The sequence below is a fragment of the Lissotriton vulgaris genome, chromosome 1_2 (genome assembly GCF_964263255.1).
Source record: "Lissotriton vulgaris chromosome 1_2, aLisVul1.2, whole genome shotgun sequence".
NCBI lineage: Eukaryota > Metazoa > Chordata > Amphibia > Caudata > Salamandridae > Lissotriton > Lissotriton vulgaris.
The window spans coordinates 161,339,619-161,359,113 of record NC_141686.1 but is presented as its reverse complement, the minus strand read 5'-3'; the positions used below and the strand labels follow the sequence as shown (position 1 = coordinate 161,359,113).

Genomic DNA, 19,495 nt, shown 5'->3' with positions numbered 1-19,495 from the left:
GACAGCGAGGTAGGAGAAGGATCTCCCTCTGCTGTGGCTTTGACTGATGCAAGGAGTGTGATTGAGGGTTAGGGAGGTGGAGCGCAGCTGTCTGGACGGTTGTTGGTAGTTCAGGCATTGGTTGATGCATATCGGTCCATGGTCGTGGAGGGCCGTGTAGGCATGCATCAGCATCTTGAAATGATATCTTTTCTGGATGGGAGCCAGTGGAGGTTTGTTAGTTGGGGGGGAAGGTGATGCAAGTCCATTAGGGAGGTTACTGATGAGTCTTTGTATAGGATGTTACTGTGGTGTATTGTTTCAGCAGGACTGTGAATAATCTGTATTAATGAATATTTGAGGCCAGTTCCCAAACAAGTACAAGTTATTTTAGTTCTTTAGTTCTAAATTGCTGTGAACTTTCATGAAATTTCCTTAGATATGCTCAAAATCTCACTTCTAAAACTGTGCCTTCAAAAATCCATGTTTTGTCCTTTCTTTCTCCATTCCATTCATCCTATCTCCCGTTATACCTTCTTTAATTATAAATCTAAAACATGGAGAACTATGGAAAATATAAACGCAACTGCGTTGTGAACTCATAAGATCTACTTAGCCTGCCTTTTCTAAATGTCACTACTTCTTCTCCTACTATCTTTACTAGGGCCAAACCTGAAGATCCAGCCCTCCTGGAGGACCCTAGGATCAAGAAGATTGCCGCAAAGTACAAGAAAACATCTGCTCAGGTACCTGGTGACAGTGAAGTTTATTCAGACTAATGGCTCTAAAAAAAGTCTAATCTACTGATCCTTTTATCCCTCTACTTTTGTCAAACTATTCCATATTCCTCTTTGTAACCTTTCCTGTAATACTTTCTTCCTGTTTGTCCCCTTCATGTTAGTTTGTGTTCTGCCTGTTGCCGCTAAGGGTGTGTTAACGTTATTAAAGAGCATATGTAATACTGTCATTGACCTTAGACATATATTTGAAATAATATACAGACCTTCAGTAGGAGGCTAAGGGTTGACTCAGAGATGGGGCACCAGTCTACTAATCCCCTGAGCACTGTAAGCCATCTTAATTCCAGATTCACAGGAGCGTTCTGCACACTAAAACCAATCCATGACCACTGTACACACTTTAAAGTGCACATTGTAGATTTCCAAACTCGTATTCATCTTTATTTAACTAATCAGAATCATAAGTAGTGCTTACTCTTCACCTCCAAACAGCCCTTGAACACTATTTGCCTTTTGGTCTGGACCCCACAAGGCTGTGAGGCTTAAATGTGTCATCAGATCCCTAGAGCCAAATATCCCATCATTGACCAACCTGTCTATACCTGTAGCAGCTGAGTGTGATTCCCCGTATAGTACCATTGGCAGTACATCAGTACTGTAGTAATGGGATCTTTAGCTTTTGTATAAAAGTATCAAAGTTCAGGTCCTACCCTTGATCTGTTTAAGGTGCCTTTACAGTTAAGGAGCAGTTCTTCTTGATCTCAAACGATTCATCTGTGTCTGCTAAGAAACACAGAAGGCATAAGAAAAGAAAGGAAATTAAACACGGTTGGCGTGAATTGGTATTGAGTTTATTGCCTCACCCAGCCTTCGTGAATTTTAGTACTGAACAGCCAGCAACTACATCTGTGTGTCTTCTGGCACCATGGGTTGTGTCCCAATTTTTGGTTTGTCCGCTGTTGATTCCCCAAATATTTTCGGATTCAGAGAGGGAGTTTACTGCATCATATTTTTTGATGGAACAGCATTTTAGGTCACCAGTGGGAGATATTGTCATTTTATTTCAGGTAGTATGGGCTCATCTGCAAGAACAAGGACCATTCCTAATCATTTTACTATTTTGGACATGCTGTTTGAGTCATCTGGGAAAACAAGTTGATATTCATGCCTGTAATGTTTAAAGTAATACCACAGTGCACGTAAAGAAAACGTCCTGCCTTCCCTTTATGCTCTCCAGTATCTCCAAATCTTAAGAGTTGCAACTTCAATTCTCTAGTTTCTTTTGCCATGGAGATTCTTATCTTGCCAGGAGCAAGAAATATGTAGTGATGGTATCTTCAACTTGAACATTTTAAGGATGCCTAAAGAGAGTGTGATCCTGCAACCTAACCAGTCCTCAGGCAAATGAGGTTGAATCATGTTGTCCAACACCCGGAAAGCAAGGAAAGCTATGAGTGGGACTTTTGAGGATTTCCCAAAATCTGATGGTGATGAGGAACCCTTACATCCATGTACAAACGTCCATCTTTGATCTTGTAGATATCTTCACCGCCTTTTGGCTTGGGTCGTCCTATAAAAAAAACGATACTTACATGCAAATGCCTAAAAAGAGTGATTGGTTGTTGGCCAGTGTTATAGAAGTTCTAGGATGCCTTCTTCCTAAATCTCCCATTGCAGTTTTTTTCGAGGTTTACAACTTTGAAATAAAGGAGGACCTCTGCTAAGCCTGGAAATCTGGCTAATCAAATAGTCCCTATGGAGGTGGAATAGATCTCGTTCTGAGCCATCCGAAAGCCAATACAAAATATCCAAGGGTGAGACTTTTATTGTGATGGGCAGTTTGTCATGGTAAAAGGTTCTCTTGGAAAAGACAAAGGTCCAGCGCCTCAGCCTTCTCTGTTTGAACAAAGGCACGGGCACTTGAGGACAAAGAGTGCCTTTAGAAATTAACATAATGCTATTGGGCTAATTGCAGCTTGTTCAGGTTTTTAAAAAACGGCGACGCAAAGCAAAAGTACCAGCCCAGTGCAGCCAACAGGGTGTTACAATGTTTTGTCAATGTGTTTCATTTGCCTATACTACGAAACACTTGACATAATGTGACCAAATGTTGACTCACAGAGTGCTGCCTGTAGAAAGTTTTAGAAACCTATGCGTTAAAAGGGAATTAGGCAGTGCTGCTATGAACCTCCTAGGGCCAGATGTATCAAGATTCCGATTTGCGAATTCTAAATAGCGATTTTTTGCGAATCGCTATTTAGAATTCCGCAAAATGGAATGTATGTACAAAATCGCTATTTTTTAGCGATTCCTTATTATTCTTTATTTGCGAATTCGCATTTTGTGAATTCGCAAATAAAGAATAATTTCCAATGCATTCCTATGGGCCAGGAGGCCCATAGGAATGATAGTGCAATAATTCTCAAATTGCGAATTCGCAATTAGCTAATCGCAATTTGAGAATTATTTCAAGGGTGCAGGGGTGTCTCAAAGACACCCTCTGCACCCCTAAAATTTACATGTGTGTGCATGTGGCGCACATACATTCCCTATGGGCATGCACGTGCCTCACATGCCACCCTTACAAATGCCAAATAGGGCATTTTTAAAAGAAATCGCAAATTACCACCAACTACAAGTTGGTGGTAATTTGCGATTTCTTAACACAAAATCTCAATTTCAAAATGTTACATACATATTATTTAAGGAATCGCTAAATTTGCGATTCCTTAAATGCTATGGCAAAAAAAGGAATCACAAATTATTGCGATTCCTTAAATTGCGATTTTTTCATACATATGAAAATATGCAAAAAGTCCGTTTGCGAGTCGCAAAAGCCTTGATACATCTGGCCCCTAGTCTCTTAATGCAAAATCATTGAAAATGCACCTGCAAGTTACCATCAAGTAAATGAAAGAGCCACATCATTAACAAGAGATTGTGAATGAGAGAGCGGAGAGACAGCTTGAGAGAGGCATAATTGAAGAGGAAAGAAAAGGAGGAGAGAATTTGAAAGCAAAAGAGAGCCTGAATGTGTGTATAAAGTTTATAAAATATGATAGAACCAACTGGGAAGTGTTGAGTTTGAAACTGATGTCTACATGCATCAGTCGAGATCTGCATAAAGATTCCTGCAATACTGGTAAGGAAGACTCATTTATTTATTTTGTTCATTTTCCTTTCATTGCATTCTACAACAGTATTCAATGCATCTGTATAGAGTAAATAAGAAAACGAATGAAGGTGAAAAGAGAAGATTCACATCCAAATGGAGTGCTATGGAGGTCTGGAAATCATAAGCAGTATTAAGGATGGGTGCGAACCATGACGATTTGTATTCCCTGGGTCTGTTTTGCGCATCAGATGCGCAAGAAGTATTTTTATAGTTATTTTCTAAAACTTACCCTTTCTTTCCCTAAATGGACCTTTCCAATGTAGACCATTTTGGGACCATTATGCAAGATGTTCTTCAGTTCTATGCAAGTGTACCCCAGATCACAATTGTTGAGTCTTGTCTTGGGGGCTACCTGTTCCATCAGCCCTTGCGTCCAGAGGCACCACCACCATTCATCGCAGATGAGAGGGGCAACCCCCCAAGCGCTTTATAGCGCTGATGACAGCCCTGCTGCACGGGACATTTTCTTGTGTCTGAGACTACCTGTCCCATCAGCCCATGTGCCCGGAGGTGGCACAACCATTCACCACAGCTGAAAGAGGGAGGAGCAGGGCTTCCCTAGCGCTTTATAGTGCTAATGACAGCCCCGTTGCATGGGACATTTTGTTGTGTGAGGACTCCCAGTCCCATCAGCCCTTGCACCCATAGGCGCCACCACCGTTCACTGCAGCTGAGAGGGGAGGGAGCAGGACTCCCCTAGCGCTTTAAAGTGCCAACGAAAGGCCCACTGTGCTGGACACGAATTGGCCATGCCTAGGCAATGTCTTGGCCAAGGACTGGCCTGCCTGTGCCCGTCAGAGCTCAGTGGTGACCGGGCTACTCCTCTTCGGTCTTCATCCGGAGTTGCCTTCTCTTCGGTTTTCTTATTGTACTGCGACCCACTGTTTACTGTGATATGGGCAAAAGAAAATCTGCAGAAGATCCTCCCACCTCCAGTCCTCCCGTAAAAGGCACCTCAGTAGATAGGATGCTGGAGAGGGCTATGGGAGCTATCAGTACCGAAGCTGCATGAAGTGAAAGGTGCCTTTCCCTCATTCTGGTGTGGTTTCAGGTGCAAATGCAGTCTCAAATGCAGTCCCTACATCTTCTGATACGGTGCTATCACCCAGCGATCCTCCTCCAGGGAGCACTAGGTTTGCATCTGAAAACATGTCTATTGCTTCTGAAAGACCTCAGCCACCCGTAAATGTAATAGGGTCTAGGCGGGTGGCCTGAAATGAAATTGTGAGGCTGCTAGCTAAACATGTCTCTCCTTTTCGCCCCCAAGCCAGGTCCAGCCGCCATCATTCCCTATGGGGGGTACGGAGAGCACACCTGCACATCAGTTAATTCCCTCAATATTTCAGGGCCTATGACAGTTTGGAGGTTTCCAACAGGTATACACTGTCCTGATAATACTATCCTAGCATTTAAGCGCAATTTTTCTGATTTGTCTCTCCTATCCCCCTTTTCTCCACCTGCCAAATCCTTGCATCATCTCCAGGGCCTAAATTTCCCAGATGATCCCAACCCTAATGGGATTGAGAACAGTGGGTCATTTCTCAACCTCAGCCAACCAGTGTTGAATCTCCCTTTAGCTTCTTGTCCGTATGTGGCTATCTTAACAAGTGATCCTCCTTTGCACAGGATCAGAAGAACTTTTTAATAAAACTCTGGACTGGCATGTGTGGTACAGGAATTTCTGCTTATCTTCTGCAAACAATATTTTATTGACTTACAGGGTTGGTTCGATTGGGCCTGGGCAAGTGGACAGATGTGGTGACTATGTTATTAATTTTAGATCCCCATTATTGGTGCGGAGTTTGCTTTTTGGATGTCCAAGCTAACCGGTATTCAGGAGCAACATTGTTTTATTACCTTTACGTTATTTTTACAAACCACATTTTCAACCCCAGCCTGCTTTAAACCGCAGCCACCAAATGTATCTGATTCACAAGTGTCTGATCGGGTTAACCCTATTTCCCTGTGAAATGTTGATGTTTTAAAGTACTAACCTCAAATCATTTTGATATTTTAGCAGGTTTGGACTGACTCCCTGACGTCACTCAGGCCATTCCATCTAATACCAGTGTAGAGGGGAATGATACTATGGAGGTCAACCCTTTACCGTCTGATGGACATTTATTAATGCCCCCTTTTGCAGTAGGTGACTCTTCTTTTAGTTGTTCACCTATGTGTTCTGGTATCCAACCAGAAGGTTATTATTCCAAGACGGTGGGAGCTGACCGTTGTTTTTCCATGCCGAGCCGGAATGCTGCGGGTATTATGGATAAGATTACGAACCCTGCATGGGTTAACTTAATTGTTAAATAAAGCTAACATTCCCTTTGGTCTCCAACCTTACCATATGCTACAAGCAGCACAATCATGATTTCAATCACACCTCATGTATACATCCGAACCCCAACTGTTATTTATAGCGCTACAGACATAGGAGTAATATAAAAGTTGTAGTTAACAAAAAATGATATCATATCGTTAAGCCAAACACATCACTAAAAAACAATATATTGATCTTAAATATGAACAAAATACTGTTTCACAACTGATCAGACCCCATCAATTGAAATCCAACAATTTGTATTAAGTGCAAATCCTAAAACAGATAAGCAAGCAAATGTCCTATATAATTTTAAAATACAATGGATTTATTTTTATATAAATAGAAAAAGAAGGGAGATAAAACGCATAAGACAGTACACTTAGTCATCAATTCATCAACGAATCTGTGTATATAATCACTACAGGCATATGATCAGTGAAAAGCTCCCATCTACCAGGCCAGTATGTTCTACAGATTTAGTCAGTTAGATGCGTCACATGGTTTGGTAGTATTGCACAAATATAGACCACCTTTTTGAAGACCACAGTTGTATCTCTCATTTGTGAATCGTTGTCATTGGCACCTGGATATAAATACACAAATGTCACAGTTACCACCAGTATCAAATATCTAATAAAATCGATCTTTGGTCTTGATTATACAGGTACACAAAGACCTATGATTCACTATAACACAAATTTGAGTTGTATTAATTATACTTCCTAGTTTGTACTGTGGCACCATAATATCAATCAGGGGTTCAGCAAAATGCAAACCTCATATCTTTAGCTGATCCCACACATCAACATACAAAATTCAATGTAGTCAGTTTCTCAGCAACTATACTGTAACTATGCCTACTCAAGTCAAAACACGTCCATCATTTTGTTCACTCATGTGCCATAGGCTAAGAACTCTCCAACTTTCTTTCTATTATTAAAATTCGATCGTTAATCACATGCTTCCATGCTACTATGATACTCCACTAAATACAATGGTTTCAATCATGTTGCATAGAACTCACCCGTCGGGCCTTTTAATCAGTCCCCATCGCGTATCTGTTATATGCTTTGTTGCAGACCATTATATGGGGTCTGTTTGTACTTCAACAATGTCAGTAAGTCCCATATATATTGATTTCTACTGCAGAGAAACATGGGCAACAAAAAGAAATATATATATGTATTTTTTCATTTTATATGGAGAGCCTTATCTCTACTGATATCAGGGACATCCATCAAGGGATTCCCAACAATCACGAAATCAAAGAAGTTTTTTTTTTAGAAAAGTATTCCCCCACTTGTTATTTAGATATAGCACCCTCCCTTCTAATTAGGTCGGATTTCTTTAGGATGGTAGGCCAATCATCGTCTTTGGCTGTTAGTCGCTCAAAAATTGGCCTCCACTCAACCTCGATCGGCCCATTCTCTGTAAATGAAGGCAAAGAGTGTCCGGGTCACAAATCGCGGGGCATATTACCAAGCATAAGCGATAATTATTGCTATGCTTGGTTAGCGGCAGTAATTTTATCGCCGTGCTTCGCCTATTTTTATTGCTTAGGAGCCTTGCTATTATCAAGGTTTATCTCCTAAGTGATAAAAATCGGCCGAAATGCATGAATATCGCTGAAAAGTCAGTGATATTCATGGATTACCGAGCTAATGCTCTTAGCCATGTTATCCACCTACGATTGGATAACATGGCTAAGAACAGCTCTGGGCAGGCATTAGCATTTGAAGATATTCGCGCTTAGTGCAAATATTTCAAAAAGTTGGTAATCGGAGATAGCGATGTTAGCGACTGTTTTCAGTCGCTAACATCTTAGCACGCCCACTTTGCATGTCATTAGCGATAATTATCGCTGACATGCAAAGTGGGCCCCTAAATGCCCGCTATCACCTACAAGCTGTCGCTAACTGGTGTAAGCTACAGCTTGGTAATAGGGCGATGAAATTATCGGCGAATTAGCTAGAAAAAGTCCCGCTAATGCGGCGATAATGGCCCATGGTAATATGCCCCTGTATTTCTTATTTTCTCAAGTTATTTGTGCTAATTTCTTGCTATACTATCCCCCTATCCTGAGATCAGGTGTACATTAACTCCTTTTACCTCGGTTCGTGTATTTCGTGAAAGTGTCACCACTTCTTGCCATCCTGTTTGTATTTTCCATGTGGACCCGATTCCTCTCAGGCTAACATGGATGTCTTCTTTCTGGTGTCACATGCGATCTTTGCCAGAAGTCGACTCGCCCCTTGGGATTTGGTGCCGCCATATTTTAGTGGATTCTGCCGTACTGCGAGACTTGCGAAAAATCTCAGTTTTATTAATTTGTTTGGTTGGCATATGTTTAGATTTTCTCCCTTAACTAATGCTGTAAAAGGCTCTCTAATGTAGACATCGCATTAGAGCAAGCGCCCGTCTCCCCTTTTGGTCAGATTCAAAGGTTTCATTCTAAAATGATTTACCTCTTAATACATCTGAGCTATGCATGCATCAATGTGAGAATATTTGTTCACTGGAAGCATTATAATGATCCCAGAAATGTTCAAATGGGGGTCGGAATTCCAGAGCCTAATAAGGTCCCATATGGTTCCCTACCAACCTATGGTCTTGTTATTATTTAAGTTATCTTGATGTGTGTTAACCATACTGTGCACCCCAGTCGTATGGTTCTGTTGGTGCGCTAATAACTTCACATTCTTTAATTTCACTGATTCATTAGAGGTCTGTTGTACATATTCTTCTTGAACTGTGTTACCCTATTGATAAGTGAGTTTCATCAATTCCTCCCTTGAATGAAGACCTTGTCTCACAGTGTTGAGCCTCGAAATGTAACACTGTTCCCTGAATTTCATTTTCTCCTCTAGGCAGCCACCACACATTTTTCCTATAATATTTTCTAAAGTAAACCAAGGTAAATCCAAATGTCCTTGTGCTCTACCAATGGGGCATTCAATATACCATTTCTCAACGCTGATTTATGTTCATTAAGGCGTAATCTTTTCAAGCATTGCTCATCCAGGATATTTTTAGTCCTTATAATTTTTGTCTGGTTAATGTCTACAATAATGTCTTCATATATTCTGACTGCATCCATTATTCTCATTTGGTCACTTTTCTTTTAGGTTTGAGGCCTATCGGGGAGGGGGTTTGTGCTCTGCCATTTTATCTTCTAAGTGGGGATTTTAATGCTGAGATAGCTCTCTTGTGTGAGGACTTGGGATGGGACAATCAAGCTGTCCCCTTAGGACATATGTACGGCAGAGGGACGGAATGTGGGTATTTTGTTTTGGACTTTGACCTTGTTGACTTGATTAATCTGTTCAATTAATCGGTCCTCGAGCAGTCTCTTCAGGGGGTTGGGTCGAGCCTCGATCATTGACTATACTCTTCCACTAGGGCTTTTTCTTTTTGGTTTTACCGGGGCTATATAAAGGAGACAGAGTGAGGAGGTCCATTATTGTTCAAGGTCATTTTCCCCTAAGCAAGACCAAAGTGCCAGCTGTCTCTGTGGCAATCTCCCAGCAATCCAACGATGGCCTTAGATTAGTCTGACAGTTGAATAATCCTGCATTTACCCTTTGCCAACTCAAAAAAATCACCATCAGTTATTTCAAGGCTGTTTGGGAGATGGGTGCAACGGTGTCTTATTGGCCCATTATGAGGCAATCATCTTCTGTAGCCTAGCTGTAGTAAACAAGAGTGCCCATGCCGGTCTGACAGTCAATGCTCTGCGGCCAATCACTTTTTGAGGATGGCACTATTGGATCACCCTAAAGAACACTAGTGGATGAGGGCAGCAAGGTCAATTTATTAAAACATCCTAAAGGACCGGAGGGAACTTTTGTTTAACAGGGAATAGGAAAAAATGGAACGTGTAGCTACGCATCAAAATAGTAAAGTATTCTGGGATATGGTGAATAGGATTAGACAGAGGATGCCCGACAAACCCCCTTTTATCTTGTAATGTCTCTGGTTTAGACTGGATCCAGCATTTTGGCACCATACACTACTGCAAAGGAGCAGGAATTAGAGGACTGTCTAAAGGACAAAATGAGAAATGCTGCCACTTGAATTTCACTTTGCAGGAAGTGGTAGCTGCTATAAAGCCAAACCCTGGTAGAAAGGCTCCCGGGCTGGATGGAGTGCTCATGGACCTCATAAAAGGCACCATCGACCCCTGGTGGCCCTTTGCTGGCCAATGTTTAAACAACTCTTTCTGTAACAAGATCCCAAGTTCTTGGATGGTATCCACCATTGTTTCCATCTTCAAAAAGACTATAAGAATTCTTCAAGGTGCTACAGAACGAATTCCTTACTTGGAAGCATTGTTAAGACTGTGGGTAGGGTGGTCTTCAACCGAGTAAGAGCTTGGGCAACTAAGAAACAAGATGTTGGGCCCATTCCAATTTGGTTTGCTTGGAGGACTGGGTACTGTGGAACAGTGCATGAATGTACATTTGATCCTTGGCACATACACCGTTGCCACGCACTCTCCACTCTACCTGGCCTTAATGGGCCTGTAGAGTGAATAGAGCCAAACTGTGGTCAATGCCAGAGGGGTGCACCAAGGCTGCATCCTGGCTCCTTTGTGGGTTAGCCTCTATTTAAACAAATTGATCTCACATTTGTAGAGTGTAACCACGAATATGCAGAGAATACAGAATCTGTTGGCACCTGCATTGGCATATGCAAATGACATGGTCCTTTTGAGCCCGGACTCGCAGAGCTTGAAGTATTCTGGTTGAGATTTTTGTGGTTTTTATGAGCAATCTTGACCTAACTACCAACAATGGGTAGTCACATCACATGGCATATGTTCCCGTAAATAAAGGATCCTCTAAACTCCATGTCAATAGACACATTTTAACCAGTGTTAACTGTTTTTGTTATCTTGGCGTTGTTTTTGATTAATTGGACTCCAGGCATTCATAGGTTACTCCTGCATGGCTAAAATCAAGTAGCTTGGCAGGGGCCCTTTTTAATATCCACAAAGCGACATGGAAGGGCTCCACCGCACCATCTTTAATCATTTATAATGCACAATGCATCACCCCAGCTTCGGGCATGAGTCTGGGACTATTTAAACCCTCTGGCCGTGCAATTAGAGGAGAGCAGTTTTTGAAGGCATTTGGTTCATCTTCCCCCTACTAGCTCCCATTTTATTGTTCATTCGGATCATTCTTAAACTTAATTTTATTACAGATAAAATCACATTGGCCCAATTAATGCTATGAACTAACGCGGAGGCCAGATTATGTAGGAACATTATACAGGATTGTCTCAACCTTGATAGAGGTCGCTCCATTCCTTGGTTGAGCTGTCTCCATAATGTTTAATGAGCTAGGACTGTCATACATGTCACACGCGCCACACACTTTATTAAAATCTGATAAGATGGAGGTTAAATAGACATTCAAAGCGTTCAATCTTTCGCGAAGACTACATACTGAGGCCACCAAAACTTCAGTCAAGGACTATTTAGCACTTAGCTTGTGAGAAAAATACCAGTAATTTATCTATCTCTACCTCATTCTGAGTGGGAGAGGTCGATCTTGCTTCGCTTCCGGCGGGATCCGTTTTGGGCATTCTCTGTTTTTAGGGAAAGCCATTGTAGATTGGGAGCTGGCGTTCAGGCCTGTCCGTGCAACAGGTCCAGAACTCAAACTCTTCATGATGCACTTCATGTTCTTCTGCAAATTTTACAGTGCTCCTTTTGTTATCTACCCAAAGCCAGTTTTAAAGTCTCTCAGTTTTAGAAAGTGTTGTGATGCATTATTTTATCTACAGCTTTTAGGGAGCCCAGATGTATGTTTTAGGACTTCCTCTTTTCTTAAGGAGGCTGTTAGGTGCATGAAATCCATTGAAGGTTGAGCTAAGATTTTATCATCAGTCTGTTTATCTTGGACGCATTCAGCAGACACATTTAAGTCCTACCCATTTTACTGTGATCGTGTTTGCATTTGTATATCTTGTATGGTTATTCTGAAATATCAATAAACTGAATTTGTAGGGCGCACAGCTACCCCAAGAGTTTTCCTGGCACCAACCGGGTAGGAGAGTCTTCAAACTTCAAACTTCTGCCGAATCTACCATACATGGTTTCCTCACGTAAAGAGAGAGGTAGAGAATTCCATAGGGTGGGTCCCAGGTAGGAAAAATAAGTTTGATTTTAGGGATAGCAAACATAATTTGCAGGGCAGAGCGCAAAGGGCGTGAGGGTTGGTAGAGTTGAACTAGAGATTGCATATATTTTGGGGCCACTCCAGTTAGATTTTGAACATGTAGCACACAGCTTTGAATTTGACTAGATTCCCCATCTTTAGCCAACAATGAAGGTGCAAAGAAAGCCAGAGACTGAGGCAGTCTTAGGTATATGAGACAACAGTCTGGCCGCCGCAAACTGTACCACTTGAAGTCTTTGAATCGTAGCTTTGTTTGAACTCAGATAAAGAACATTACCGTAGTTTAGACAAGAAGTTACCAGGGCATGAACTACCCTTCTCTGCGCAGAGAGAGGTATCATCAATCGAATTTGGCTCAGCCATGTTAGAACACTAAAACAGGTGGAAGCCACTTTGGTGACTTGTTGTTTCATTGAAAGATGATTGTCAATGATGAGGCCCAAATTGCAAACCTGAAGTACTGGCAGGGCACCAATTTAAGAAGGCCAGTGTTTAGGTCCTCAGAGTTCATATTTTTCCCCTAAGATCATGACTTCAGTCTTGTCTCCATTAAGTTTGAGTAAGTTGTTGAGGGTTCAGATCTCTAAGATAAGGAGAGGGAAAAGATGATCTGAGTGTCATCGACGTAGGAAAAAAGGGACAGCCCAGCCTCCTCGGCAACATCAGCCAGAGGACGGACATAGACATTAAGCAGCAAAGGGCTCAGCACAGAGCCCTGGGGGACTCCATAGGGTGACAAGTAAGAATTGGAGCTGGCCTCTGCAGAAAAGACCTGAAAAGTACAGAAGGTTAAGAAAGAGCCAAGCCACTGCAAAGTTGAGACCTCTAGGCCCAAGTACTGCAGGGCTCTCAATCGAACAGTGTGAGACACCGCATCAAACGCGGCGCTGAGGTCCAGTAAAATAAGAGCCACCATTTCGCCCTCATCCAACCGGTGCCTCAGTGTTTCGGTGACTCCAAGTAGAGTTGATTCAGTAATGAAACCAGCTCTAAATCCAGATTGAGAGGTATGAATAAAATGCTGGGACTCAACAAAGGAGGTCAGCTGAGTGTTAACATGATTTTCAAGAATTTTAGAAAAAGCCGGGAGCAGCGATAATGGACGGAATTTAGATGGCTTAGTCGGGTCAGCATTGGCTTTCTTTAGGAGAGGGAGCACCATAGCATGTTTCCATTCTGAGGGAACGAGGCCCTCATGCAAAGAGGCGTTGAGGAGGTCCATAATTATGGAAAGTATAGGGGCATCAAGCTGTTTCACCACAGAAGTAGGAAGTTGATCATGGGGAGAACCAGATTTAATGTTTGCAAAAATCGGTTAAACGAGCTGAATTCCAAAATAGATCAAGCTTTCAGTTTGTCGGTTGGTTTTGTGTTATTGTAGGTCTCAGTCAATGGTAGCATTTGGGGAGGTCTCGGTATCAGATGGAATATTTTGTGAGTTTTTACAGGACAGTGCAGAGTGTATTTTTCAACTTTATCCACAATGTAGTGGGCGAGTTCCTCACATTGAGTACCAGTAAGGACAAGGGGAGTGGCCTGGGTTTCAGAACCGGAGAGTTTTTTTACCACCTTGAAAAGAGTTTCAGAGCAATTTTGTGCTTGAGATATTTTATGTGAGAAAAACTCGGCTCAAGCTACTTTACAGAGAATGTGGTACTCACTTAGGGCTTTTTTGTATGCCACTTTGGCACCTATCTGGTAGTTTTTCCTCCAGTTTCTTTCTAGGGTTTTACATCTGGACTTTTTAATCCTAAGCCTGTCAGTGAACCAAGGGGCTGGTGGTCGATGATTGTTAGTGCGTTTGTTGGACAGAGGGAGGCAGGTATCAACTGCTTGTAAAATCCAGTTTTGGATAGAACCAAGATCCGTGGTTGAAATCTGTTCGACAGCGGGTTTACTGTCAGTTAGAAATTTGTTCAAAGCCAAGACATTGAGTTTTCCCCAACTTCTAACTTTTTGTTTAGAGATTGCTGGAGGGCAAGGCGAGACTTTCAACAAGAAAGTAACAGAAAAATTATCGGACCAGCACAAGGGAAAAGCAGTGGGGCAGCTAAGGTCAGACAAATTAGAGAAAATAGGATCAAGCAGATGGCCTGCGACATGGGTAGGACCTGAATTACAAAGTTGAACGTTCATTGCTTCTAAATGAATGACACACTTTTATTACATTTAGGATCATCTAAGTTTGAATTCAGATTACCCAAAATGGTAAAGTTGATTTACAAAAGGGGGTGGTGATGAACAGAGTGTCTGAATTGAGCAGACCACTCTTACCCAGTCCAAAGATCAGGGCTTGATCCATCACCGTTATTTATCTCACTGCCCCATCCCAGCTCAGAACCTGGCTATATGCAAATCAGTCTGTCCCTGGCCCAGTGCATCATGGGAACAGGGCAGACTAAACTACCAAGCCAATTCTTTACCAGAAAGGAGACAAGCTACCGGGGACCGGTTTCTGGCATTTCAGCCTCTTCGGCCCGGCTTGCTTGAATCCTGATGGAGCAGTGAGAAAGGGACTCATGTCTGAGTATACCCTGCCACACCTATAGTGGCCAAAATCGATTTACAAAAGGGGGTGGTGATGAACAGAGTGTCTGAATTGAGCAGACCACTCTTACCCAGTCCAAAGATCAGGGCTTGATCCATCACCGTTATTTATCTCACTGCCCCATCCCAGCTCAGAACCTGGCTATATGCAAATCAGTCTGTCCCTGGCCCAGTGCATCATGGGAACAGGGCAGACTAAACTACCAAGCCAATTCTTTACCAGAAAGGAGACAAGCTACCGGGGACCGGTTTCTGGCATTTCAGCCTCTTCGGCCCGGCTTGCTTGAATCCTGATGGAGCAGTGAGAAAGGGACTCATGTCTGAGTATACCCTGCCACACCTATAGTGGCCAAAATCGATTTACAAAAGGGGGTGGTGATGAACAGAGTGTCTGAATTGAGCAGACCACTCTTACCCAGTCCAAAGATCAGGGCTTGATCCATCACCGTTATTTATCTCACTGCCCCATCCCAGCTCAGAACCTGGCTATATGCAAATCAGTCTGTCCCTGGCCCAGTGCATCATGGGAACAGGGCAGACTAAACTACCAAGCCAATTCTTTACCAGAAAGGAGACAAGCTACCGGGGACCGGTTTCTGGCATTTCAGCCTCTTCGGCCCGGCTTGCTTGAATCCTGATGGAGCAGTGAGAAAGGGACTCATGTCTGAGTATACCCTGCCACACCTATAGTGGCCAAAATCGATTTACAAAAGGGGGTGGTGATGAACAGAGTGTCTGAATTGAGCAGACCACTCTTACCCAGTCCAAAGATCAGGGCTTGATCCATCACCGTTATTTATCTCACTGCCCCATCCCAGCTCAGAACCTGGCTATATGCAAATCAGTCTGTCCCTGGCCCAGTGCATCATGGGAACAGGGCAGACTAAACTACCAAGCCAATTCTTTACCAGAAAGGAGACAAGCTACCGGGGACCGGTTTCTGGCATTTCAGCCTCTTCGGCCCGGCTTGCTTGAATCCTGATGGAGCAGTGAGAAAGGGACTCATGTCTGAGTATACCCTGCCACACCTATAGTGGCCAAAATCGATTTACAAAAGGGGGTGGTGATGAACAGAGTGTCTGAATTGAGCAGACCACTCTTACCCAGTCCAAAGATCAGGGCTTGATCCATCACCGTTATTTATCTCACTGCCCCATCCCAGCTCAGAACCTGGCTATATGCAAATCAGTCTGTCCCTGGCCCAGTGCATCATGGGAACAGGGCAGACTAAACTACCAAGCCAATTCTTTACCAGAAAGGAGACAAGCTACCGGGGACCGGTTTCTGGCATTTCAGCCTCTTCGGCCCGGCTTGCTTGAATCCTGATGGAGCAGTGAGAAAGGGACTCATGTCTGAGTATACCCTGCCACACCTATAGTGGCCAAAATCGATTTACAAAAGGGGGTGGTGATGAACAGAGTGTCTGAATTGAGCAGACCACTCTTACCCAGTCCAAAGATCAGGGCTTGATCCATCACCGTTATTTATCTCACTGCCCCATCCCAGCTCAGAACCTGGCTATATGCAAATCAGTCTGTCCCTGGCCCAGTGCATCATGGGAACAGGGCAGACTAAACTACCAAGCCAATTCTTTACCTGAAAGGAGACAAGCTACCGGGGACCGGTTTCTGGCATTTCAGCCTCTTCGGCCCGGCTTGCTTGAATCCTGATGGAGCAGTGAGAAAGGGACTCATGTCTGAGTATACCCTGCCACACCTATAGTGGCCAAAATCGATTTACAAAAGGGGGTGGTGATGAACAGAGTGTCTGAATTGAGCAGACCACTCTTACCCAGTCCAAAGATCAGGGCTTGATCCATCACCGTTATTTATCTCACTGCCCCATCCCAGCTCAGAACCTGGCTATATGCAAATCAGTCTGTCCCTGGCCCAGTGCATCATGGGAACAGGGCAGACTAAACTACCAAGCCAATTCTTTACCAGAAAGGAGACAAGCTACCGGGGACCGGTTTCTGGCATTTCAGCCTCTTCGGCCCGGCTTGCTTGAATCCTGATGGAGCAGTGAGAAAGGGACTCATGTCTGAGTATACCCTGCCACACCTATAGTGGCCAAAATCGATTTACAAAAGGGGGTGGTGATGAACAGAGTGTCTGAATTGAGCAGACCACTCTTACCCAGTCCAAAGATCAGGGCTTGATCCATCACCGTTATTTATCTCACTGCCCCATCCCAGCTCAGAACCTGGCTATATGCAAATCAGTCTGTCCCTGGCCCAGTGCATCATGGGAACAGGGCAGACTAAACTACCAAGCCAATTCTTTACCAGAAAGGAGACAAGCTACCGGGGACCGGTTTCTGGCATTTCAGCCTCTTCGGCCCGGCTTGCTTGAATCCTGATGGAGCAGTGAGAAAGGGACTCATGTCTGAGTATACCCTGCCACACCTATAGTGGCCAAAATCGATTTACAAAAGGGGGTGGTGATGAACAGAGTGTCTGAATTGAGCAGACCACTCTTACCCAGTCCAAAGATCAGGGCTTGATCCATCACCGTTATTTATCTCACTGCCCCATCCCAGCTCAGAACCTGGCTATATGCAAATCAGTCTGTCCCTGGCCCAGTGCATCATGGGAACAGGGCAGACTAAACTACCAAGCCAATTCTTTACCAGAAAGGAGACAAGCTACCGGGGACCGGTTTCTGGCATTTCAGCCTCTTCGGCCCGGCTTGCTTGAATCCTGATGGAGCAGTGAGAAAGGGACTCATGTCTGAGTATACCCTGCCACACCTATAGTGGCCAAAATCGATTTACAAAAGGGGGTGGTGATGAACAGAGTGTCTGAATTGAGCAGACCACTCTTACCCAGTCCAAAGATCAGGGCTTGATCCATCACCGTTATTTATCTCACTGCCCCATCCCAGCTCAGAACCTGGCTATATGCAAATCAGTCTGTCCCTGGCCCAGTGCATCATGGGAACAGGGCAGACTAAACTACCAAGCCAATTCTTTACCAGAAAGGAGACAAGCTACCGGGGACCGGTTTCTGGCATTTCAGCCTCTTCGGCCCGGCTTGCTTGAATCCTGATGGAGCAGTGAGAAAGGGACTCATGTCTGAGTATACCCTGCCACACCTATAGTGGCCAAAATCGATTTACAAAAGGGGGTGGTGATGAACAGAGTGTCTGAATTGAGCAGACCACTCTTACCCAGTCCAAAGATCAGGGCTTGATCCATCACCGTTATTTATCTCACTGCCCCATCCCAGCTCAGAACCTGGCTATATGCAAATCAGTCTGTCCCTGGCCCAGTGCATCATGGGAACAGGGCAGACTAAACTACCAAGCCAATTCTTTACCAGAAAGGAGACAAGCTACCGGGGACCGGTTTCTGGCATTTCAGCCTCTTCGGCCCGGCTTGCTTGAATCCTGATGGAGCAGTGAGAAAGGGACTCATGTCTGAGTATACCCTGCCACACCTATAGTGGCCAAAATCGATTTACAAAAGGGGGTGGTGATGAACAGAGTGTCTGAATTGAGCAGACCACTCTTACCCAGTCCAAAGATCAGGGCTTGATCCATCACCGTTATTTATCTCACTGCCCCATCCCAGCTCAGAACCTGGCTATATGCAAATCAGTCTGTCCCTGGCCCAGTGCATCATGGGAACAGGGCAGACTAAACTACCAAGCCAATTCTTTACCAGAAAGGAGACAAGCTACCGGGGACCGGTTTCTGGCATTTCAGCCTCTTCGGCCCGGCTTGCTTGAATCCTGATGGAGCAGTGAGAAAGGGACTCATGTCTGAGTATACCCTGCCACACCTATAGTGGCCAAAATCGATTTACAAAAGGGGGTGGTGATGAACAGAGTGTCTGAATTGAGCAGACCACTCTTACCCAGTCCAAAGATCAGGGCTTGATCCATCACCGTTATTTATCTCACTGCCCCATCCCAGCTCAGAACCTGGCTATATGCAAATCAGTCTGTCCCTGGCCCAGTGCATCATGGGAACAGGGCAGACTAAACTACCAAGCCAATTCTTTACCAGAAAGGAGACAAGCTACCGGGGACCGGTTTCTGGCATTTCAGCCTCTTCGGCCCGGCTTGCTTGAATCCTGATGGAGCAGTGAGAAAGGGACTCATGTCTGAGTATACCCTGCCACACCTATAGTGGCCAAAATCGATTTACAAAAGGGGGTGGTGATGAACAGAGTGTCTGAATTGAGCAGACCACTCTTACCCAGTCCAAAGATCAGGGCTTGATCCATCACCGTTATTTATCTCACTGCCCCATCCCAGCTCAGAACCTGGCTTAATGCAAATCAGTCTGTCCCTGGCCCAGTGCATCATGGGAACAGGGCAGACTAAACTACCAAGCCAATTCTTTACCAGAAAGGAGACAAGCTACCGGGGACCGGTTTCTGGCATTTCAGCCTCTTCGGCCCGGCTTGCTTGAATCCTGATGGAGCAGTGAGAAAGGGACTCATGTCTGAGTATACCCTGCCACACCTATAGTGGCCAAAATCGATTTACAAAAGGGGGTGGTGATGAACAGAGTGTCTGAATTGAGCAGACCACTCTTACCCA

At 44.0% G+C, this 19,495-nt stretch overlaps 1 protein-coding gene across 1 annotated transcript in view; it reads left to right on the top strand.

Annotated features, from left to right (window-relative positions):
• LOC147734743 (aldo-keto reductase family 1 member B1-like) overlaps window positions 1-19,495 on the top strand; it is a 114,315-nt gene that overhangs the window by 81,127 nt on the left and 13,693 nt on the right. The window contains exon 7 of the mRNA XM_086953027.1: window positions 644-725. Within this exon, the coding sequence (XP_086809153.1) occupies window positions 644-725 (82 nt within the window). The remainder of the gene's footprint in view (window positions 1-643; window positions 726-19,495) is intronic.